The sequence below is a fragment of the Artibeus jamaicensis genome, unplaced genomic scaffold (assembly GCF_021234435.1).
Source record: "Artibeus jamaicensis isolate MK-2021 breed Jamaican fruit bat unplaced genomic scaffold, CSHL_Jam_final contig_387, whole genome shotgun sequence".
Taxonomy (NCBI): domain Eukaryota; kingdom Metazoa; phylum Chordata; class Mammalia; order Chiroptera; family Phyllostomidae; genus Artibeus; species Artibeus jamaicensis.
The window spans coordinates 29,256,986-29,282,581 of record NW_026521812.1 but is presented as its reverse complement, the minus strand read 5'-3'; the positions used below and the strand labels follow the sequence as shown (position 1 = coordinate 29,282,581).

The following is a 25,596-nucleotide window of genomic DNA, read 5'->3' as shown; positions in this document are numbered from 1 at the left end:
TAAGCAAAACAAAAAAGGCAGGGTGGTGATACTGATACTAGAGTAGACTTTAAAATAATCGCTATATATAACAAGAGACAAATAAGGACCCAGCTATTCCATTTCTGGGTATTTATCCAAAGAAACCCAAAACACTAAGTCAAAAAGACATATACATCTGTATGTTCATTTTGGCATTATTTACAAGAGCCAAGCTATGGAAGCAACCTGAGTGTCCGTCAAGAGATGAATGGATAAAGAAGAAGTGGTGCATATCTACAATGGAGTATGACTCAGCCGTGAAAAAGAATGAAATCTTGCCACCTGCAACAACATGATGGACCTAGACAGTATTGTGCTGAGTGAAGAGAGAAATGCCATATGATTTCAGTTATACATGGAATCTAAAAAATGAAAGAAATGAACAAGAACGGAAAAAGACTCATAGATCTGGTAACACTGAGGCTTGCCAGAAGGGAGAGGATTTGGGGAATGGCTTAAAAAGGTGAAGGGATGAAGAACTAGAAATTGGTAGTTACAAAATAGTCACGGACATGTAGAGTACATCGTAGGGATAATAGTCAATAATATTGTGATGACTTTGTATAGTGTTAGATAGGTACTGCTTTATTGGGGTGATAACATCGCAAGTTATATAAATATCTAATCACTGGGTTGCACACCTGAAATTAATATGTGAATTGTAATTGAAAAATAAAAACTATTTAAAAAATCTCCACCAACACAAAACAGGAAAAAATACTAATTTTCCAGTGTTAAGACTGGCCTTATTTCAGTTCACACATTTACAGCAAACTAAACTTATGTACTAGATATAAAAAAGGTGAGAAGCATATTATATATAAACATACAGCTCTCTCTTTTATATATAAGAACCCATCCTCACTAACTTAACAAAACTCAAAAAACTGCTCTGGCTGGTGTGGCTCAGTGGATTGAGTGGTGGCCTGAGAACCAAAGGGTCACTGGTTTGATTCCCAGTCAGGGCACGTGCCAGGGCCCCCAAGGTCCCCAGTGGGGGGCGTGCAAGAAGCAACCACATATTGATGTTTCTCTCCCTCTCTTCTTCCCTTCCCCTCTCTCTAAAAATAAATAAATAAAATCTTTTAAAATTTTGAAAAAAAAAAAAAACCAAACAAACTAAAAAACCATCGATTTGGGTAGTAGATGACTTCTTTCAGGAAATCTAGTCAAGTACTATTCCCCTAACACTTAAGGAATAAATGTCATTCCAAAGATTAGAAGGGACATCATCAGGCTAACAATAAAGCACTTTAACCAAGCTCCTATATAAAGGAACATAGGTTCAGCTCTGGACAATTTCCAAGTAAAAAGCCTAACATGCAATTCACCTGAACATTCCTTTCTGTAACTCCTGAAGGTTCTTGGCAAATTCCTAAAATCACTAGAAATCTGTGTCTGGGAAGAGATCCAAAAGGTGAGGGGCTGCCCCCACAGTCATGATAGATCTCTAATTCTTGCTGGGTGAACCCCTACCCTAGTCAGCATGAAGAATTTATATGCCCTGCCTCCACCCAGACCAAGGAATATAGGTAGAAAGTGGCTTCAGAGAAGGACCTGCCACTGAAACCCCAGGACAAGGGTTTTGAATCTGCACAGGATGGGGAAGGGGATATTCAGAGCTTGAAAAGTGTTAATGATCTTAATTTGAGAGGCCTAAAGAAAACCACAATCTGTCAATGTGGTAATTTTCCCCTTTCTTCAAAGGGAAATATAGTAATACTATAAAAATTTATTTTAAAATATACAAAGCAGGTCTTAAATCATGGCAGAATATATTTTCATATGATAGAGAAGTTAGCATAAATGGTCAGGTACAACCAAATATGAGAGTATCCACTGAGTAAGGCTACTCTGTGTACTGAGTGTACTCAGCGTACTCATCTCTTAATAACAGGCTATTTATTTGGAAAAATAATGTAAATCGTAATTGTATGTTGAGAATTTTGCTTTTTATAAAAAATTGGTAGTCAGAAAAATCATACTTTCCTGGAGAAGTTCTTGTCATAGATCAGAATTAAGCAATACTTATCAATGAACAAATAGATAAGTATTGAAACCAGTGCTGATATGATCTTAAATAAAATGTACCAACTTTTATCCAACCAGGCATATATGAAAGTAAAAAATTTGCATCAGAAACCATTAGAAAATACTTTATCCTGAAAAATGACTAAGAAGTATTTAGTTAGAATAATCTTCAGAGGTGAAAATAATTCTGGTTATTCAAAGCCCCATAAAGGAGACAGGCCCCCAAACCATTCCAAATTATAGTTGACCCCGACCAACCCAGATGTGAACTGCACAGGTCCATTTACACATGGATTTTTTCAATACATACTGTAAATGTAATTTCCTTAAGATTTTCTTAACTTTTTTCTCTATCTTACTTTATTGTAAGAATACAGTATATTATACATATAACACAAAATCTGTGTTAATTAACTGCTCTGTTAGAGGTTAGACTTCCGGTCAGCAGTAGGCTATTAGTAAAGTATTTGGGGAGTCAAAAGTTATACACAGATTTTCATCTGCACAGGGGTTGGTGCCCTGAACCTCTACATTGTTTGAATTGTATTTACATATTTTGTCTTTCATTTTTTTCTCAGCAAATAAAATTTATCAGACAAACTTTCTGCAATATAAGTCCTTAACTTTGGATTTAGTTACCCATGGTCAACTGCACTCGAAAACGTTAAGTGGAAAATTCCAGAAATAAACAATTCATAAGTTTTAAATTGTGCACCGTTCTGAGTAGATGTTGAAATCTTGCCCCACTCCTCTAAGTCCCACTTGGGACGTGAACCATCCCTTTATGTACTCTGTATGCTCCACCCGTATGATGTTAGTCACGTAACGGCCTTGTTGTTACTGGATCTACTGTCAGAGTACTGCAGTGCTGTGCTCAGGTAACTCTCCTTTTAATGAATGGTGGCCTCTGAGCACAGGACAGGGGTAATGATCCTGGTAATGCATATATATGCCAAAGCTAAGCTATAAAGCGTTCCCTTTAAGTGAAAAGGTCAAAGTGCTTGACCTAATAAGCAGAGGGAAAAATCATACGCTGAGGTAGCTAACATCTGTGATCAGAATAAATTTATTTCCCTTGAAATTGTGAAGAAAAAAAATTATGCTAGTTTTGCTAGCACACCTCTCAAACTGCACGTTACGGCCGTAGTACTTGATAAGTGCTTAGGTTAAGATAAAAAAGGCACTAAATCTGTGGGCGGATGACAGGAAAAGAAAATGAGTTCTAACTGATGGCAGTGTGTTGTGCCAGAAAGCATTGAGCCTATACAGAGACTTCAGCTAAAAATCCCCTGAAATGAGTGACCGCTTTCACATAATTTTTATTACAGTATATTGTTACAACTGTTCTATGTTATTATCATTGTTGTTAGTCTCACTGTGCCTAATTTACAAATTAAACTTCATGTCCGGTTTCAGGCATCTGTTGGGGGGTCTTCAATGTATCCCCCATGGACAGGGGGGCACTACTGGCTTGATAGGCCTGTGTCTTTGGCTTGCTAAGCTTATATATAACTTTTTCAACACTTTTTTTCCACTTATCTGGACAAATATATATCAACAATTAATAAAATTATTTCTAAATTAAAAAGGCTAGTGAAAATGTGTCCAGGACACTAAATAAATGTTATCATAGAGTGATATATAGAGTGATTTACAGAGTGTGAATGAAGCTATACAATTAAAGTTACAGAAGACCTTATGAAAATAATGTTGCCACAAAAAACAGAAAGTTAAAAATTTCATTTTTATCTATAAATTTATTATGCCATTTTAAAACAAAAGAATCTCACAGATTTTGCTACTGATTACCATAAGCCATTCCCTAATATATATAATTAGAAGGCCAACATTATCATTTTATGATTTAGTAAACAAGTTTGGTACACTTACAAATAACAAAGTTAATATTTAAAACCATTAATAATAGAAACTTTCCTTTAAAAATTATAGGTCCTTTTTTACATATAGATTTGATTTACTGTTTTATGTATTTATAAGATATATTTTGATGGTCTAAGATCCCTTGTCATGTCTATTTAAGTCTACTAGAAATATCTTTTGACTAATTTCTAGCTTTTATCCAGATAACATACAGTTAGGATAAACATTTCTTAAACGTTTAAAATAAATTACAAAAAAAATCAAGTAAAATCATGTCTCTGAGATGATTATTATCTGATGATTATAATTAAATGTTATCCATAATCTAACTTGCTAAAAACTGAAAATTTTTTGAGCAGAATGATTAAAAAACTTCCATTGGTATTTCTTTTTAATATATGTAGTTCTTTTTGAATGCATTCACCAACATTTTCGTTGACTTGCACAAGAAAAAAATTACAAAATTTAATTTAAGTGATTGAATTTACATAAAATTTATTGAATATCAACACTTTCATCCTGGTAATATCTGGGGATAATCTAGAACTTAGAAATCCCTAAAATTCTTTACTTCACAAATTCTGGCAAAAGTGATAGTTTTATTTATTTATTTATTTATGCAAAGTAATAACTTCTAAATATAGAGAATGCTAGTTAAAACTTTATATTCAAGAATATAATAATAAAATCTCAATAATTAAACCACTTATCTCTTATGCCTCCAGTAAACACAAATACTCTAAAATGCATCTGTATTTGTTAACGATGTATCTGTGCTGATTCATACCAAGTACTTTTTGTCAATATTTCAACTGAGATTCTAAGGATACTTTAAGCATTTTCAAATACTTATAAAAGTAAGATAGCACTACATCTTAAAAAGGCATAAAATTCACAAGAGACTGTTAAATAATACAAAGTAAACATAACATTATTTTTTAGCTTAACAAAATATTTGAGAGATAATATATTCTGATACCATGTGAACTTGTCAGTCATCATGAAATTTCTAGCCTAAATATTTATAAGCATTAAGCTTAAAACATTACATATAATTTCAGTAATCACTTGACTAACTTGAAAAAGCATGCAACCGTTAAATAAAGAGGTTTGTTTTCATGTTGTACTCTCCACAGTACAAAATTTATAATTTACTTGTTATTTAAACAGAAATATTACACAACTGTTTAATTACTGATAAAGAAGACAAAGTATTTTCATGCTCACTGCATCGAATCATCAAGTCATTATCTTCTATTTGCCATAAACAGACAGCCTACCTTTTTGTCAGCATGTTATTTCATTTATTTCACAGAGAAACCCAGTTTCACAATAATTGACTTGTCAGAAGCTCTAATTTATGAGGCTGAGCTCTGTAAGATTTCTCTATATTGGACTCAACCTGCACACAAGCAGGGTTGAATATTTACAATGCTGTTAACAGGTGCTGAGTTGTTTAATGATTCTAATAGCCAGAAGCATACTGAGAAAGCCAGCGGGATCACAATTACAGGCTGTTTGAACACAACAATTACTAGTCCCCTGAGAGGTGTGAAAGTCAAAGGCAGTTTGATACTGACAGCATCTAGCACATGGGCTAGACAAGCTAACTTGTATTAGCAGTCCATTGGGAAAAAGTCGTAACAAACCTCTTCCTATCATAAAAATTTACAAAGTTCATTACATTTAAACAATCAAAAAGTAAAACAACTTTAAAAAATTATCTGTAAAAGATCTTATCAAAGGACAAACAAGAATATCACATATAAAACCTCCAGTTGTCTTTTTCCAACTAAAAAGGATAAAATTTCACTAGTTGAGAATAAAAGAGATTTTACTGTAATGTAAAACATAGATAAAGTTACACCAAACAGTTTGGATTTAATGTGAATAGTGGCAGCCATTTCCTGTTTGGTTTATGTAAACCTGGCCAGAGATCTCGATGGGAAATTTTTCATCAGTATTGAAATGCTGCTGCTATAACTGTCAGTACTGGGAGGTCATTTGTTACAGCACCATGTTTTTTATGTTCAGATTATGCAGCAGTAATAATGACAGAAATAATGAAAGTGCTTGTAGGAACAGCTGAAACTACAACAACATTTTTTGTCCCAGAAATATTTAAAAGCTTTCTCAAGGGAAAACAGAGAGTAAAATTGAACATACAAATTGATTCCAGAACTCTATTTAGAATATATTATATTTCATGATGCACCAGTACATGTGTTTATATATCTGAACAAATGAATGTATATATGTTTGTCTACATATACTTACACATATAAGTAAGTATTTTATATAGGACTATATGCATATATGCCTATATTTGCATATACATATCACACACACAATATAAACAGACAACCCTTCAACATCACTGTAATTTAGTTAATGTCTTGGATTTCAATTGCTTGTTGCTTTATATGTTTTGATGCTAATTTTTAGTTATCTAAAAATATATAAACTACTATAATTTTATAGTAGTGATTGTGGTTATTATAAATATGAACCATTTTTGTCCTTTTAAATCTTTTTATGCCTTGGATTTCATTTTGCCTGATTTTAATTCTTTGGCTATTGTTTTCTGTTATTATTCATATTTTCTTTCAATCTTTAACTTTCAACTCTTCTATATGATTTTGATTTAATCTGTTGCCTATAAATTGTTTAGCTGGGTTTAGGAAAATGAATCTAGAGAATTCCTGTCTTTCAACAGGAAAGTTTAAATCATTTGTAACACTTATGATGGTAACTGACATGTCTTAGGATATAGAAACACCCTGCCAATCCTCTGCTCAAAACCCCTACCGATAGTTCCCATTTCACCTAGAAGATGGTCAAAGTCCTTACAATGGTCTCTAAGATCCCATAGGACTTGCACTGCCACTGACCCCACATCCCTAACCTCATCTCTACTCTCTACCCCTCACTTATCTACCTAGCCACAACTCCTTGGTGAGATGCCTGCCTTAGAGCACCTCCTGTCCTTTGGCTTAAAATGTTGCCTACATAGTTAGGTGGTCAACTTCCTCATTTCTTTCAAGTTTGCAAATGTCAGTAACCTTAAACCAAACAAACAATACAATATTATTAACTACAGTCACCAGGCAGTGCATTACATCTGCCGAAATTACTTACCTTACAACTCAAAGTTTGTACACTTTGACCAGCATGTCCCCTTCCCCCCTCCCCATGGTGCCTTCAACTCGGCCCACTCAGATTCCCCCCACCCCCTCCCCGCTCTGGCCCCTCCAATCTTCCTTACCTAGTTCTTTTTTTTTTAAAGCATTTACTATATTCTAACATACTTTTAAATTCACTGTCTTTTCTAAAAGAACATGAGTGCCACGGAAGCAGAAATTACTGTTCTTACTTTATTAATACATCTTCAAAATGCCTAGAGTAGTGCCTGGCACATAGCAGGTACTCATAAATGCTTACTAAATTACAGAATATAGATTTGATTTTGAAATGCCTATACATTATCATTTTAAGGAGACTTTTTAATTTTTGAGATTAGAAAGCACTACTTACATGGCTACTACTTCCGACAGAACCTAATGTAATTGTTAATCATAGGTTTTTGTTTTTTACAATTGAAATATAATTGACATATAATAATGTATTAATTTTAGATGTATACCATAATGATGTGATATATATTTATACTGCAAAATGACTACCCCCAAATAGTCTAGTTAACAGCCATCATCTCACATAGTTACAAATTATTTTTTCTTTTAAGATCTACCCTCAGCAATTTTCAAGTATACGATTCAATGTTAACCATAGTTATCATGCTGTGCATTATATCCCAGAACTTACTTATCCTGTAATTGGAAGTTTATAGCTTTAACTACCTTTACCCATTTTGCCTACTTACCCCCCACCTCTGGCAACCACCAGTCTGTTCTCTATTATCTCTGAGTTCATTTTATTTTTTTGTTAGAATCCACATAAAGAGAGCTCAGATTACATGTCTTTCTTTAACTTATTTCGATTAACATAACGCCCTCAAGGTCCCACCCCCATGTTGCAATAGCAAGAATTCCTTTTTTTTATGGCTGAATAATACACACATATATTTATACACCCACGCATACCATATCTTATACCTTCATCTGCTGATAGAGACACGTTGTTTCCACATCTTGGCTATTGTTACAATGAACATGGGGGGGGGGCGGCAATCTTTTTGAGACAGTGATTGCATTTTCTTTGGATAAATACCCAGAAGTGGAATTGATAGATCCTATAGTTCTATTTTTAATTTTCTGGCTGCACAAATTTACAACCCACAAGCGGTATGCAGGCGTTCCCTTTTCTCCATATCCTTTCCAACACTTTATTTTTTGTCTTATTGATAGAGCCATTCTAAGGGCTGTGAGGTAATACCTTGTTATGTTTTGATTTGCATTTCCCTGATGATTACCGATGTCGAGCGCCTTTCGTGTACCTGTTGGCCACATGTGTCTCCCTTGGAATATCGTCTATTCAGATTCTCAGACCATTTAAAAATATTATTTTTATTTTTCCTATTAAGTTCTTTTTTATAGTTTGGGCATTAACCTCTTATCAAATGTATAATTTGGAAATAATTTGTCCCATTTGATAGGCTGTCTTTTCATTGTGTTGATGGTTTTCTATGTTGTGCAGTTTTTTAGGTTGATATAGTCTCACTTGCTTATTTTCACTTTTGTTGACTTTATTTTGGTGTCAAATACAAAAACTCATCACCTTACCCCCACTAAGTTTTCTTCTAGGAGTTTTATGGTTTCAGATTTTACATTCAAGTCTTTAACCCATTTTGAGTTGGCTTTTCTGTAAAGCATAAGAGATAATTGTCTCATTTCATTCTTTTGCATGTGGCTATCTGGTTTTCCCAACACTAGATTTATTAAAAAGACTATCCTTTCACCATTGTATATTCTTGGCTTCTTTGTCGTCAATTAATTGAACGTATATGTGTGGGTTTATTCCAGGTTCTCTTCTGTTCTAGTGATCTATGTATCTGTTTTCATGCCAATACCACAATGTTTGGATTACTGTAGCTTTGCGATATAGTTTGAAATCAGGGAGTGTGATGGCACCGGCTTTGTTCTTTCTCGAGTGCTTTGGCTATTTGGGATCTTTTCTGGGTCTGTACAAAATTGGGACTATTTATTCTATTTCTGTGAAAAATACCATCATGCTTCTTTGGGACTCTCTGAGCTTCCTGGAACACACCAAGGCACATCATAATTATATTTGCCAAGATTAAAATGAAAGAGAGAATTCTAGAAGCAGCAAGAGATAAAGGGACAGTCACCTACAAAGGAGCTCCCATCAGACTGTCAGTGGATTTCTCAAAAGAGACATTAAAGGCTAGAGGGGGCTGGAAAGAAGTATTCCAAGTCATGAAAACCAAAGACCTACAACCAAGATTGCTCTATCCAGCAAAGTTTTCATTTAGAATAGAAGGACAGATAAAGTGCTTCTCAGATAAGATCAAATTCAAGGAGTTCATCATCACCAAGCCCTTATTATATGAAATGTTAAAGGGACTTATCTAAGAAAAAGAAGACAAAAAAGATGAACAGTGAAAGGACAGCAAACTCACAGTTATTAACAACCACACCTAAAACTAAAAAAGCAAACTAAGAGGACAGCTAGATCAGGAGTGAACCATAGAAATGAAGATCACATGGAGGGTTAGCAACAGGGGAGTGGGAGAAGGAGAAGGGGGGAGAAGGTACAGAAAATAAGTAGCATGGACAGTAAATAGAAAATAGATAGGGGGAGGGCAAGAATAGTAGGGGAAATATAGAATCTAAAGAACTTGAGACACGTGTTCATGAACTAAAGGGGGGAGGATGGTAGGGGAGGGGTGTGCAGGGTAGAGGGGAATGGAGGGGGGAAATAGGACAAATGTAATGGCATAATCAATTTTAAAAAGTTTAAAAAAATAGCATCATAGCTCTTAAAAAATTTTTTTTATTGCTGTACCTATTCTGGACTGATTAACTCACATGGCAACAGCACAGGCCTAAGTTTCTACTTCAGAATACTAATGAAAGTCTTAGTCTTAACCTAGCCAGGTATTTCAAAATATGTATAGATGGCTACTAAAGGAACTGGCACATTACTTGATATGAACCACCACTTCCTGAAATTAACTGAAGCATATTTGTCAATATATGACCAGGCTTTTTAAAGATTATTAAAGCTTGGTTGGATTGAAGGGCTTTGGAGGGCATTCTATGTAGGGAGACAAGGGACAACAAAAGTGCCGAAGTGAGAGGAACTTTACTGGGTGTGGGTTAATGTCTCCTCTACTCTATACTAATGCCTTTGCCCGTGATGGTACAGGACAGATACTCAACTCTCATTTGGAGCAGCAGGAGAGCAGAAAAAGCAGCTGCCACAACTAAGTGACCTGATCTGATGCATCAAGATGATGTATCCTTCTGACTCCCAGTCCCAGAACTTCATCCAGGTGAAGATGGCCATTGGTAAAGAAGGTGAGGCAATGGAAAGTAAGGAAAACTCCTTCTTTACATGGGCTACACCCATATCAGCAGGAGACCCCTAAATTGTCAACACCCAAGTTCTATGGCTCAGAGGTGTGGTATAGTTTTTAAGTGATACCCCCAAGATTTCATCTTTGTACACTGTGCTAACCTCTCTAAGCTTCTTGTTCTGCCCCCAATTATTATTCTTTATTATAGCTGCATGTAGATATTTTTTGTCATAATATTATTAAATAGAAGGCAGTCTGTAACCAGAGCACCAGGGAGAGATGCTGACTCCAGATCTCTCTCAGTGGGATCCCTGTTCTGACTGATGTCTCCAACTGTGCTCTTGGCTCAATCGCACTTTCATGGTTGAAAAAAAAATGTAAATACTGCTCAGTCTCATACTCATTATCTGAATTAAAGACAATGTTTTCTATGTCTACTAACTAAACTGTATCTAGTTCCCACCTCTAGTACAATACATTTAATTTCTGATCAGTACTATCTGACAATTTGCAAATTAGGTTAGATTGGGGTTGGAAAAAAAGTGGGTCAAGTAGAAGGAGACATAAGAAAATAAGAAGAAAATTTAAAAGCACCTTTGAGGTTGGATGTCAAAGTAAATGGATGCAGAATAATAATATTAACAAAAGTAAGAAAGTGAGATTAGAGGAGAACTTTTATATAAGATCAATCCAGTTTAGCAGATTTCAGACAGCAGAATAGAGCAACATAGTTTAGGGTCTATTACAGACTAGAAGGGATCTGTAAGAAAAACTTCTTAATATTATGCACTGAGAAGACCATAATATTACTTCATAGTATTCTTGCAAAAAAAAAATAAGGCAAAACTTGAAATCAGGGATGAGGATGCTTAAGCTGAGCCCAAATTAAAGGCTGTTCTATTATATAAAATCACTGGCCACTATTTATTTCTCTAAAGTATCAAGATTAGAACAAAGAAAGACTGCTGGTGTAGATTAGAGTGAATTAAGAAGACAGAAAAACTAAGTCAATGCAGGACACTAAACTGGAGCCTAGACAGAAAAGAGACATCAGGGGACAACTGACGAAGTTGCAATAAAGCCTATAGATCGGTTAAAAGTATTGTAGAAATGTTAATTTCCTGGTTTTGATAATTGTACCATTGGTCACATAAGATGTTAACAATTGGGGAAGCTGGTAAAGGTATAACAGTGCTTCTTTGTAGTATTTTGTAATTTTTTAAATTTTCAAATTTTTCCAAAATGAAATGTTATAATGTTTTAAGAAAAAAAAGGTGAACACATGAAGTTCACCATATCTGTGGATTCAGTAATGAATTCTAATTTTTTAAATAACTCAATTTGCCTTAGAGAATTATTCCCTTGTTGATAATCAGACAAGCTGACAGAAACGACTGAGTCCTTATCACTGTCTAAGCCAGACACCTTAGATGACACAGACGGGCAATTTTCAATCTTTCTCATCTCATGGCACCACATAAACTGATTGTTAAAATTCTGCAGCACATCAAAAATATATGTATTTTGCTAAACTGACAAAAATAGGTATAATTTTGATTCATTCATAGCAGACAGCTATTGTTTTGTGGGCTGTCATCATTTTTTTATTTGACAATCTAATAAAAAAGAGGTCAACACCCCTAACTAAATAGTCAGATATTGCAGGTTTTAAAGTTTCCTGTGACACAGCAGTGAGCCTCTGGCAGCACACTCGTTGATAATCACTGGTATAGACCAATGAAGCAACTGGCAGGGCGTACAGGAAAAACAGGTCACTAGTCACATTAATTATGTTCTTCATAATTAATACTGAACTTAAGCTTTAACTTGAGTATTTGATTTTCATCGTGCTCCTGTGAGGTAGGCTATTACTCACTTTCCAGATCAAGAAAGTGAAGCTGAGAGAGGTGGAGTGACTCAAGGTTGCCACTAGTAAAGGGTAGGGCTGAAACTAGAATCAGGGTTGGGATTCCAAGTTCAAAGTTCTTCCCAGCACATCAACTGCCTCTATTCTTATGATATAAAAAAATGAATATATCTATGCTTACACACCAGGCTCTCCTTCTTTATTTATATGGAAATAAAGAGTTGTAAGTCAGAAAACTAAGGTTTTAAGCCCTGGGTTTATCATAAAGTAGTTATGGGACCCATGGCAAGGCACTTTAAGTTTCCAGCCGCCATTTCTTCACTGTCGCAAAAGGTTAACTGAAGTTCATGTAAGGTATATTCTATTATATTGTACAAAACTATGGTTTTAATCCTGTGACCCACTTATTACAAATATTTGCTGTTTTGTATTTAATCCAGAGGTTCCAACATTTGAGGAAACTAAGCAAAATGTCACCATGTTCTCAAACTCCTATATAGGGAAGTGGAAATGATGGCGGAAAACAAACAAGTCTCTTAGGTATCAACAGACAAAATTTAGTAACAACATTTTTCGTCATGATTTCTCTACTTAGTATTTCCTCTAACTCATATTAGGAATGTCCCTCATCTTTGATTTTCCTTCCATTCCCACTCCATCTATTAAGGTCCTATTCACTGTATTTATTCATCTCCCCCCTATTATTAAATAGCTTCCTAACTGGTCTCTCTGCTGTAAATGTCCTCCCACTCCAGCTCATTCCCTACCACAGTGTGGTATAAGTACTGCAATAAAACAAACCTACTTTGGTGGTGTTGTGTTTAAAACTCCCATTGGCTCACAGCCTCACAGCCATAGAGTCAGACGCAAACTCCTCGGCATGGCATAGGGGCCCTTTACATTCTGGTTTGGCCCACTTTCTGGTCAAGACAATCTTTTTCTCTCTAAGTGTTTAAGCTTTGGCCACACCAAACTTCTTGGCATTCTGTAAACACACTTTCAAGCCCTGAGGCCCTTTGCCCACAAAGGGTAAAACCTTTCTACTCTTGTTCCAGATTCAAGATCTGACTGAAGTATCACCTCTTCTGAGAAGCTTTCACTTGCAGGCTTAAATGTAGTTCTTTAGAACACTTATGACTTATATTGTCATTATTTATATAGTTTTCACATTAAAACATTAGCCCTTGAAGATAGTGGATTATGTACATTTGTATTTATGCCTCTGCATCTAGTGTAAATAACATCTGACAAACAGTGATGAACAACGACCTAACCTAGGCTTCCTGGAGTAAAAGTCACTCCACCACAACTCCCCCAATTTTATTTCCTCTTGCAGGGCCCTTACCACCCTCACAAATGCCTCACAAACTCAGTCACTACCATGCAATTTAACACATTTCTGAATAACTACTTGTCTCCCTAAGTCTTTGAGAATATCCTAAATTAATTAAAACAAGCTAAGAAGTAAATGCATATAATTATTAATCATCTAATATATCATAATACACTGCGATCATATCAGAGACATCATATGATTCTCTGGGCAAATTCACACATCCTGAATGTCCAGAGTTCTGACTTTTTTGTTAAGTAGTTGTATTTACAGATTATTACTTTTAAATATATTTTCTTTTAGTGCAAAACAGCAACCAACAGTTAACTCTGTGCTTACCTGGGGTTCATGATAAGACGTCGGAAAAAGTAAGTCCAGGTGATATAATCCATTGCATCTTGCTTTGATGTTATCGTACCACCAGCAATCTCTGCATTTAAATGGTCAGAAAGCACTCCTAATAAACTGTATAGTGAACAAGACATGGGAAACATACATGAGCATTCAATGAAGCATACTTCATCTCACACAATGAAGACTTAGATATTACATTCCAAGATAAAAAATAACATGTTGTGCATAATTTATATATTTTTAACTGATAGGGGGAAATAAATTGCAAGGTGGAAATAAGCACAGACTAACAGGAATACAGCTAGTAACTTTCAGGAGGAGAAGATGAGAGCCAAGGATGGAGCAGAGAACAGAAGAGAAACCTTAGAGAGCATGCAAGAGTAAACTTATGGCATGTAGGCGTAACTAAGGAGTGATGCTGGGGAAGATAAAAGGAGGTTTGGCAAGAAAGAGGTAATAGTTCTGGGAGAGCAAAGACATTATTTTCATTCATTCAGTGAGTATCCGTAGTTACAGATGACATAATGGTACCAGGTATTTTTAAGTATATGAAGATGATCAGATGTGTTGAAATACTGGCATAACGAAATGTTCACTTTAATTTCTTATGTAAAATATGAAAATGAAAAGTAGTGTCAAACAAAAGTAAATTATATGATACATGGAACAATATACAGCTCTAAAAATAGTTTTAGCAAAGGATGTTTTAAGGACATGAGAAACTGGCTTTAATAAATTGAATGAAAAATCAAGTTGCTGTATTATTCTCAATTTATCAGCGTACAAATCCATATAGTTGATTTGGAAGGCAATATGGCAATACCTATTCATCATGACTTAGCATTTTACTTTTCCATTATCGCCTGCTAGAGAAGCATTTACATGTCAGGATAGGAAAACAAAATACTTCATTACGACATTATATGTAACAGGAAAAATTGGAAACTCTAAATGTTCATGAATACAGAAGTTAATATGTAAATTATGGAATACTCTGTAACAGATAAAACATTAACAATAATCAAGGTACAAAATTAAAAATTTTAGTTAAATTTTTACTGATGTAAAAACTTTTTTCTAGATACTCTATGTCACATTAAGCATATTCCTTACATCTCTGCTTGCTAACAAGTTTTTATTACGAATTGGTGTGAAATTTTATAATTTTTTAATGAGATAATTGTGATTTTTCTCATTTATTCATGCTACTGTGGTAAAGTATGTAATAAATCATCTTTGCATTTGTAGAATATAAATAAAAATGATATACTATCTTTACATTACTGGATTTGACTTGCTCATGTTTTGTTTAGGATATCTATATTAAAAGATTTTACATTTCAGACTGAATTGCTTTGACTGATAGGAGACTACTTAGATATTCTACTTCTTTTGTGTCAGTTTTAGTAAGATTTTTAAAAAGAATTTTACCATTTGATCTAAATTTTAAAAATTACTTGCAAAAAGTTTTTCATAATCTTATTTTAGATATCTGTAGTATCTTTTGATTCCTGATACCATTTTGTTCTTTCTTGCTCTTTTTCTTAATGAGACTTAAAAGCTTATCAATTTTATTTTTCTATTCAAAGATCCAATTTTTGGCTTTATTGATTTTCTTCTAATGTGTTACGTTTGGTTTCAATTAACTAATTCTTGTTTTACTTTTGCTTATCTTTTCCTTTCTTTGAGTTCAATTTCCTAATTTTTTTCAAAATTCTTATAATAGATTAATAAGGTAATTGATATTTGATTCTTTAAAAAATATATATATATCTATGGTCATAAATTTTCTCTAAGCACAGAATAAACTGTATCCCACAATATTTAATGATTTTACATTTTTTGACTTTAAAGAAATGAACCTTATTGGCATAATAATAATAAAAAACCCAATAACTATTTACGTATAAATGAAAAAAAAATTTTGTCTTTCCCAGTTGGAATATAGTAAGGGAGATACAGTATATTAAAAAAGACTGGTAAAAGGTAGCAAGGGATAAATATTAGAAATAAAAAATGTATAAATCTAAGGGAGAAAAAGATGATTTTTCAGCTGAGAATATGGGTCATGGGTGTGTCAAAGGGGTAGTGGTTACTAGGTCCACAAAGAAGTTTGTAGTAATTCTGAAATAGGCCACCTGCCTAAATTATTCACTCTAAGTCTTTTTTATTATACACTTATGAGCTACATTGCAAGGATACACACTAAACGAATCCCTTAACACTTACTATGTGATGGACACTGCTGCAAGCACTGTGCATTTGATCGTTACAAGTGCCCTAGGAGAGGACTAGTTGCAGCCATCATCCCCACTTTATGGGCGGGTGCCCTACTGCACCGAGGAATCAAATAATTTGTTCAGTGTCAGCAAGTGGTGGAGCTGAGTTATGAACCCAAGTTGTCTGAGTGCCAGAGTCAATGTGAATGAACACTGTGCTACACTACTTCTTCCAAAAAGTTTATTTTTTAAATGAAAATTATGACTAAATGTTGTTTTATAGTAATAATTATACTTGGTTTCATTTCAAATAATACTTTTGAACTACTGTACTGATTTTTTATCTAATAAAATGAAACCACAAAAATATCAACTTGCTATGACATGAATTAATTTAAAATAATTTACAGCAAAATTTACCTCGATTCCACTGGGAATGGTTCATAAAGAAATTTTTTGTAAAAGTCTTTCTTTATGTCATGAACCAGAATTACAGCTTTGCCTTGGTCATCAAACTGAGGCCTTCCAGCGCGTCCCATCATCTGGAGCACATCTATAAAAGAGAGAAGAGGAGCTAGTCTGCGATGTGGCACAAGGTGCATTCACTGACTATGGCATGTGTCTACAACACAACAAAATAACAAAGGAAACAGAACTCTAAGAGCATGTTTGCTGTCTCTGATGCCTACTACTGAGTCTCTTCGTAATTAAATAATCAATTCACTATGATATAAAATTAAGTGCCCAAAGGCTCTCACTGTCTGGAAAATAAAGAGAAACGGTTCCTTTAGTTAAATGCTTACAAATGGTGTTTAAAAATTATTATTATTTTAATAAGAAAATAAACACATATTTAGAAAAAAATCTCTTCAGCATGGCCATTTGATGATTTCTCTCCCTGAATAATGGCTCTATTTAGACCTCACCTTTCATCAACCATGGTAAACAATACCTTTCTTTTATACAACAGGAATCTCTGAAGTAATCATGAAGAAATAATACAGCTTTTACCTGTATTCACTGAGTATAAATATACATTGAGAATATTTCTCTCTTCAGAACCCAATGAAAATGGTTTTATCAAGTTTTAAAATATGTTAATAGACTGGTGACGCAACAAGTGTTACTACTCAGTACTTTTATTTATTTATGAACTTGAAACCATTAGCTATGCTTCTGATGTTTCTTAACATATTGGGTAAATGTAAGGCTGGGTAAGTAAAAGTAAACAGAAACAGTTCAAAACTTTAATATTTGTACCAGAAACAAAAATTTATAATCTGCTCATCATATGTTTAAATGTGGCCAATTCTCTAAAATTTAATTCATGCCAATTCAGTTTTAAGGCATAAATAGGAGCTTAATGTATCTATAAATTAAAAAAAAATTACCTGTAATTGGAAAATCCACATAACGTCTTGTTTTTCCATCATAATATTCTGTTCCTTTAATAATTACTAAGTGAGCTGGAAAGTTTACTCCCCAAGCTAATGTACTTGTAGCAATAAGAACCTAAAAAAAAAAGACAATATATCTAACTAAAACATAATGTTTAAATTACATTTAACTATCTGGTCACGGAAAGGAAAATACCTGAACTTTACAGTGAACAAAGAGTTCTTCTACTGTTTTCCGGTCCCTCTCATGTAGTCCAGCATGATGCATTCCGATTCCGAAAGCAAGTGTGAGCTTCAGGTTGGAATCTCTTAGCGTTCCAATGATATTCTCCATCTGCAAATGCAAACAGTGAAAAGATGTAGGCACATTAGCTTTAAATTTTTTATATTAAGACTGTATTTGATTTATTTTGTTTTTCGCTTATGATATTTATAAGCATAAAAATACATGCCCCATCTACAGTTATGATTAAAAGTAAATTAATTGAAAAGAATATCTTAGTGAGAATGTATATTCTAAATAAAGTTTAAATTTTATCCATCTTATTTGTATGCACCAAGGTAAAATAAACTTATGAATAATTGGAATATCCCCTTAGCTATTAAAGGGATGCAGTGTTAGTGTTGCCTAAAATGTCTCAGTATCTCCTGTGTATCTCTTGTTAAAGGAAAGACTTCTTTTTGGTTTAGTGCCAGAAATTTAGAAAATATGGACAAAAAATAATGAAAAAATCAGTCATTATCCCACCACACAAACAGGAATTGTTCAAGTTTAGGTTTTCTCACTGCCTTCATGACCCAAGGAAAGCCAGGTAACCTCTTTGAGCCTCAGTTTAATAATATACAAATCAAACTAGTGTTGTTTTTGTTTACTTCTCATTTCTTTGACCAATAGTGCAGTTAAATATATTTAATATTTACCAACTATTTTTCTTTGTAAATTATCTTTTTCTTTTTCAGGTGGATGTGATAACCCTTTTTCTTACTGGCCTGTGATAGGTCTTTATGGATAAAGGGTATCAACTCCTTGTCCATCATAGGCTATAATGCTTTCATCCAGTTTTTTGTTCTTCATTTAATTTTCTTTTTTACTTTATGGACTTAAAATTTTAAATTGATCCCATATGTCTGTTGCCTCATCTTGAGATCAAATCCATATTCACCTACTAGTTCAACTTCTTTTATAGTTTTATTTTTTACATTTAAATAATTAACTTGTAATTTATTTTGTAACAAAAAGTATGGTACAAATCTAAGTTTATTTTTCCTAAATAATTAATCAATTAGCAATTCTGGTTAAACAATGCCTTACCCCACTTACTTTAAATGCTAATACTATTATATTCAGAATTGTTATACCTTCCAGTTTTTAAATTTTAAAACAGATTTAATATCTGGCCTCAGTTTAAGTCACTAAATTTTCATGTCTAAATGGTTTCTGAAACTCATATATTATAAATACTCTCTGAATATTCTATCACTTTCCACTCTACATGGAAATTACTTAATGCAACACAGATTTTATGGCAACATGCAGCAAATCTTATTTTCTTACAAAATTGACTCCCTATAAAGAACTAAATAGAAACCCCAGTCTCCTTGTAGTTAACAGTAGACCTCTGCTGGTCCTTGAAGTAGAGGATGGCACAAGGTGCAGCATGGGGAGGTTCTTTCTGGGCAACTATAAGAGAACAGTAATGCAGAGATCGCGTAGTTTGAGAATACATGAGCATTTTTTTTAAAGACACTTAGTGTCTGTAGCCTCACTAGAACAGTCCAAGAGTCAACAACAGTGGAACAGGAACTTGTAAATAGGTACACATAAAATTATTTTGTGTCTAAATACTGAGGAAAATGGAGACAACTGCACTTGAGCAACAATAAAAAAAGTGAAAAAAAAGACTTAGGAGACTTAGGTAGAAATATTAAAAACTGATGCTGTCTTTGGACTTCATTTCCTGTTCCTTCTAATATTAACAACCTCTAATATACACGAGTATACTTGTAATACAGTCCTGGCTGTGCATAAACCGATATGCAGCTCACAAAATCTCCATTTAGAGAAACTTCAGCAGGCTGCTGTGGTTTGACATAAATGCAGAAGACAAGCATATCCATATTGTGAAGCATTCCAACTGTTTGCGTTCTCAGTCATTTTCCCCCAATAGTCAAAAATTTTCCTTATTTTTTTTATGTGGAAACAAGTTGCTTTATACCAATAATCTAAAAAATAGGAAAAGTTTGCTTTTATAATAATTAATAATGTATAAAAAGCACTACATAGATGGGATAATATTTTAATGACATGCATCAGAAATGTTATTTACCAACTATCCCTGAACAAAATGCAATGTATAAACAGTTCATCTGTTTCATAGTCATACTAAGGTCTTCCAATATTCTTGAATTATTTACTTTGTAAACTGTTAAGCAGGAATAGGAAAATGTATTAACATAAATCCCCTTTATTTTTAAAATCAGCACAGGATAACTAAGCTGACTGCAAATGCATGCTGTAAAGAGAGGTGGCTATCTTGTCTCATAGCATTAACTCACTAATATTGTTGGTCTGACAACTAGTTTCAGGGATTATATTTTTTGGTTTCACAACTTAAACTACAGTGTATCTTTTTAACTTGTATAATTTATTGTTCTGCAGCGATGCCAATCATTCCCAAAAAGGAATGCAGCATCTACCACAGGAAAGCTAAAGCATCCTATGGCAGGAGGTTCGGTGAGGCAGTAACATCCTGTCCTTTCACATCAGGTAGGCTAGCTGTTTCTCATTCCCCTGCCCCCATTTTCACATAAATCAATGCATTAAAAAGAACTATTTGCCTATCCAAACTGGCAAAGACCTAAAATCCTCATGAGGACAATCACAAAAAACAACTTCATTTATTACCTGGTTACTGTGGATAAATTCTGAGTTATCTGAACATCATAAAAAAGCAAAATTTATAGTATTATTATCCAACCATTAAGCATAAAATACTACTAGGAGAGCCTGTTTAAATTTGAAAATGTTAAATTTTGATTAAGTTTCATCTTTATCAAAACAAAATATAAGCAAAATTTTTCAGGAACTTAGGATAATCAAAGCTTAAAACATGATACTAGATATTGTTTGCTGAGTACTTATGTATCAAGCATTGTGCTTATTACTTTACAAAGTTATCACATTTAATCCTTTAAATAAAGTAATATAGCTCTAATGTAACTCCCAATTCATTTACACACCCAGTACATTACAGATTAAAAGGCTCAATGATTTTAAATACTTTGGAGTAGCTTTCTCAACTCTGATTCCACAAGAGAAGAAAATTTGAATTGCCACCTTCTTAATTGTTCCAAGATAGGTATTACCATTCTAGGTAGCTAGTTAAAAAGTTCATTTATTACATGCAGTCGTTGCCTTAGAAAGTTAAGGCTTAATTCTTGTTAAGAAAGTCTGCTACAGAATTTTAGAAAGAACAATCATGATAATTAAAACACTTTAATAGAGGCAGTTTTAATTCCACAGTTTATTTCTGTTCAATTAACATTTGTTGCAATGTATAGGTACCTTCCCAATAAATGGTCTTTGATATATGTCTGACTACATGTTAGTTAAAGCAAGAAAATTATTCAATATTATAAATAAAAGAAAAACAAATCTACGTTCCTCTAAGCAGTGATCCTCGGGTGGTGGGGGAGAAGGCACATATGTAAACTGTTGAACCAATTACTTTAACTTAATAGAATTCTTTATATTTTAAATTTATTATACTCAAAAAGCTTTTGTAGAAAGATAGGATTCCATTTAAGTAGATACATTACTCTGTCCCTGAAATACATTCCAGTCGGAATATAACTCAGGGGCTGATGACAATGCTGGCTCCAAAAGAAAGGAGGAGACCAGATTGGACGAGAATGAGCTAACAGACTGTGCAGCCCAGTGCCGTCCCTCTGAGTGTGATATATTGTTTCAAGATGCTAAAACCCGTACTTTCTCAAAGCATATTGTTGCGCTGGTTTTCCCATTTTCACAGAATCCTCATTATCAGAACTCCGTACTCTTTTCAAAGCACGTCAGATCAGACCATATGCCACTGAATAATGCTTATCAATGGTCTAAAATGCTCAATAAAAGATGCACCATACAGAAGAATATAAGAGTTATAAATACTTTCATTTAAAAAATAATTAAATACATCACATCGGTGCAGATGTTAAATGAAGTTAAAACATTTCCTCATAATTACTAAGTGTTAACTTCTTAAAATACACTTCTGTATGATAAACCCCACAGACTGAAGGGGAAAAACTTAAAAAAAAAAACAAACACAAAACTTTAGAACATTCTGTTGATCTAACAGGATAGAAATCAGAAACTAAACTAATTAAAGACAGGACGTTCCCAAAGTTTACCAATACGTTTCAGAACATTTTCTCTTGCTGTCCCTTTGGAAGTCCAAAACAACCACACCTCAATAAAACTCACTAGACTGTTAATATATATTTATATGTGATTAAATATACAATTATACATCAATTAAATATATAAATAAAATCTAAACAATCTTTTCTTTTTTTTTATTTTTTAATTTATTTATTTATTATTTTTTTAATTTGGTTACTTTTCAAGTACATTTTTTTTTTCCTCTTCCCCCCCCCCGCCCGGTCTCCCCCCTCCCTCCCGTTCCCCCCCCCAGTCCTCATCTCTGTGTCATTCATACTTGTTCCTCAAACTCCCTCCCCCTTTTTCCCCTTAAGTTCCCTTCCCTCTCCCCTCTGGTCGCTGCCCACTTGTTCTCTATTTCAGCGTCTTTTAAACAATCTTTTCTATGTTGGCTAAATACATACAATACTATTTTCGATGTTTTTTTTTTAGTTTAGCTTGATTCTTAATAATAGTAATATCAAAAGTGGGCTATAGATATTGAATATTCTTTCCTTAGGAATTATTCCAATTTAATTCACTACGCTATTAGTAGGAAATCTCAGTGTATGTGCTTCGTATTTATTTTTGAGTATACATTTTATGCTTACTTCCATGTTTAGAGAGTTCAGATTCTAAAACATGCTTGGAGGGAATTTATAAATATTGAAAAGCTCTTAAAATACAGAGAAAGTTGATGAAAGGGGCTTTACAGAATTAATTTTTTAAGTAGCATCATCTTAAATGAACAAATACTACATTAATATTAATTAAATTTATAAAGGATCACAAGCCAAGTATTATAAAATTATGATCAAATATTATCAGAGCTGTCTGATAAAAGAACTTGTTTGCTAGGTTTTATTCAGTGTAGTAAGTTAACATTTATTGAACAAAATCTGTGAGTAATAGCTACTTGGACACTTAATATCCTTAGCCCAACAGTTTCTTTACAGATCCAGACCTGTTCTAAGTATCTGAAATGCATTAGTACACTTACACCTCACAACAATCCTGTAAGGATAGTATTATTGTTATTAGTATTCTTTTACAGATGAAAGGATGAGATTCAGAGGTTAAACACCCCACCAGGGTCCTGTAGCTTGTAATGGGCAGTCAGTACCACACCCAGGAAGCCTGACTCCAGTCCAAACTCTCAATGCCAAACTCTAACCAGCACATGAAGGAGAGGGGCATTAAAACAACTACTTCAGGTAATGACATCATTCATTTGGCTTATGACTGGGCCTCACTGTGCAAAAAACAGGTAAGACTTGAAGTAATGAGTAATATACTAAATTCACAAGCTGAGGAAACTCTACATAGATAATGTGCAAATTTTTTATTCTTTACTATTTGAGTATATCCACTCCTATGCTTCAAAATAAAGAATATCTAAAAATGTCTTCTTTTATAAACTAAAATACCATCTCGCAGGACTGAGAATGAATGGTACAGCTGTTGGTTGCTTGTGTTTGATATCCGAACTACTGACTTTTTTCTCTATCTTTACTAAGTCCCCCTCCCCCCAGTCAAATCACACACGCCCCCATTTTGACTTTTCCATCTTCTGTAGCCAGTAAGTTGTCAATAATTCCCTTTACCGTGTGGCAGAGGAAAAGAACACAGGCTCTCAGTTAATCACCCTGAGCTCCCAAGCTCCACTTACTTGGTTGTACTAATAGGCAAATCACTTAATTCTTCTAAATTTCAGGGTCTGCAGCTATAAAATTGGGATAACGAGAACAACCCTCCCAGAACTCATGATTAAACGAGATAATGTAAGCCCTCAGTGAACTGTAAGTACTTCAACATATCAATTATTACTAAGCATAATAACAGCTTTGCCTCTTTCTTAAGGAGGGCATGCATGATATCAGCAAGGGCAAAATAAAAATGAGTAACTTCCTATTGCGTGGCTACTTTTTTTAAGGTTTTACTTACTTATTTATAGAGAGAGGGGAAGGCAGGAAGAAAGAGAAGGAGAGAAACATTAATGTGTGGTTGCCTCTCACATGGCCCCCACTGGGGACCTGGTCCACAACCCAGGCATGTGCCTTGACTGGGAATGGAACCGGCCACCCTTTGGTTTGTAGCCCATGCTCAATCCACTGAACTACACCAGCCAGGTTGTGTAGTTACTTTTAATGACACAATATTCCATGAGACCCAGCTGAGGTCGAATACAGTAAATTTGTAGATAATGTCTACTCTAACACTTAATAATCTTAGTCTAATAGTTTCTTTAATGGTCAGTCATTCAGAGGTTGGATACCTGATCAAAATAGAAAGTACTTGGGGTGAAACTTCTGTATCACAAGCCAAATCTACTTTGGTCTAGTTAAAACAAACAAACAAACAAACAAACAAACCTTCTAATTAAAAATGTGGTTACTCTGCATTAAGCTTTAACTAATTTTTGATTTCCAACAATATCAAAGTCTATCTTCAAAGCCTGTTACTAACTTCTTACCTACAGAAAAAGGCCAATAGATACATGGTGAATGAAAAAGCAAATGAATCAAAGAAAACTATAGTAAAATGTCACTAATAGAAACTCCACCAAATCTAAACTTGTGATGATTTTGAGTAAATCTAAACTAAAGTTCATTAGTAAATTTATGAAGGCTCTACTTATACTGAGATTGGGTGAGTTATGTTCAGCTTAAAACGATAAACTTTTCAAGCATCTAAAAATTCCTTCACTGTTAGGCATGTGAAAATAACACCAATCTCACTTTTCATGAAAGTGCTCCTGTGTGGACCTGTGCTACAGTTTTTCACATATTCACCTTGAAGCATTGTGTAAAAAGTTATTACTCAGAACATTTTTAAATAATCCTCAGTGTACAGTAGTCCCACTTATCTGTAGGGGATACATTCCAGAACCCCCAAGGTGAAGCCTGAAACTGCAAACAATACTAAATCCTATATATACTATGTTTTTAACAGTATGAAGGAAGAAAGAGGTAAGTAATCCTGCTGCTAACTGGTGATATGCATAGAGGAGCTGAAGGGAGAATGTAAACAAGCAAGACTAAGGTCTCACATCCAGACATGGTTCTGCTTTCTCACCCCAGATGTGGCATCTCGTCCGAGGTGTGAGTGATAAAATAAGGGCAGTATTCTGAGCTTTCAATCGGTAAAGCCATTCAAAAGAAAGGGTTTTCCTCTGCTCTTTTATCTGTTAGTGCAGGTTGGCAACTATCCAGATCCTAGTACCATTCACCCTTGCATGTGGGACCAGACCACAGAATATCCGGCGGAAACCAACAGACTATACTTGTTAGGCGCTAAATTTTAACATTAATTAAATTACATAGTAGAGATTCTAGAAGGATTTTATGTCCCATTTACTTTCATTCCCTTCCCCTCCCACCCATTTACTCCTCAACTCATTCCAAACTGGCTTCTGTTCACAACATGTCACTGACTCTGCTTGCCAAGTGCTTCCAGGACATCCAAGTGCTAAACCCCATGGGTGTTTCTGTGCTCTCACATCACTCAACTCCATTAACATCTGATGGAGTCAAGCACTCCTTCCTTCACGAACCCTCCATTCGACAGCGTTTTC

The 25,596-nt window shown here is 34.2% G+C and overlaps 1 protein-coding gene across 2 annotated transcripts in view; it reads right to left on the bottom strand.

Moving 5' to 3' along the window:
• Nucleotides 1–25,596, bottom strand: part of ASCC3 (activating signal cointegrator 1 complex subunit 3) — a 301,569-nt gene that overhangs the window by 71,862 nt on the left and 204,111 nt on the right. For both annotated transcript variants that reach the window (XM_053664954.1, XM_053664955.1), the window contains exons 31-34: nucleotides 17,799–17,936; nucleotides 17,597–17,717; nucleotides 16,626–16,758; nucleotides 13,972–14,097 (exon numbers count right to left, since the gene is read on the bottom strand). In XM_053664954.1, the coding sequence (XP_053520929.1) occupies nucleotides 13,972–14,097; nucleotides 16,626–16,758; nucleotides 17,597–17,717; nucleotides 17,799–17,936 (518 nt within the window). The remainder of the gene's footprint in view (nucleotides 1–13,971; nucleotides 14,098–16,625; nucleotides 16,759–17,596; nucleotides 17,718–17,798; nucleotides 17,937–25,596) is intronic.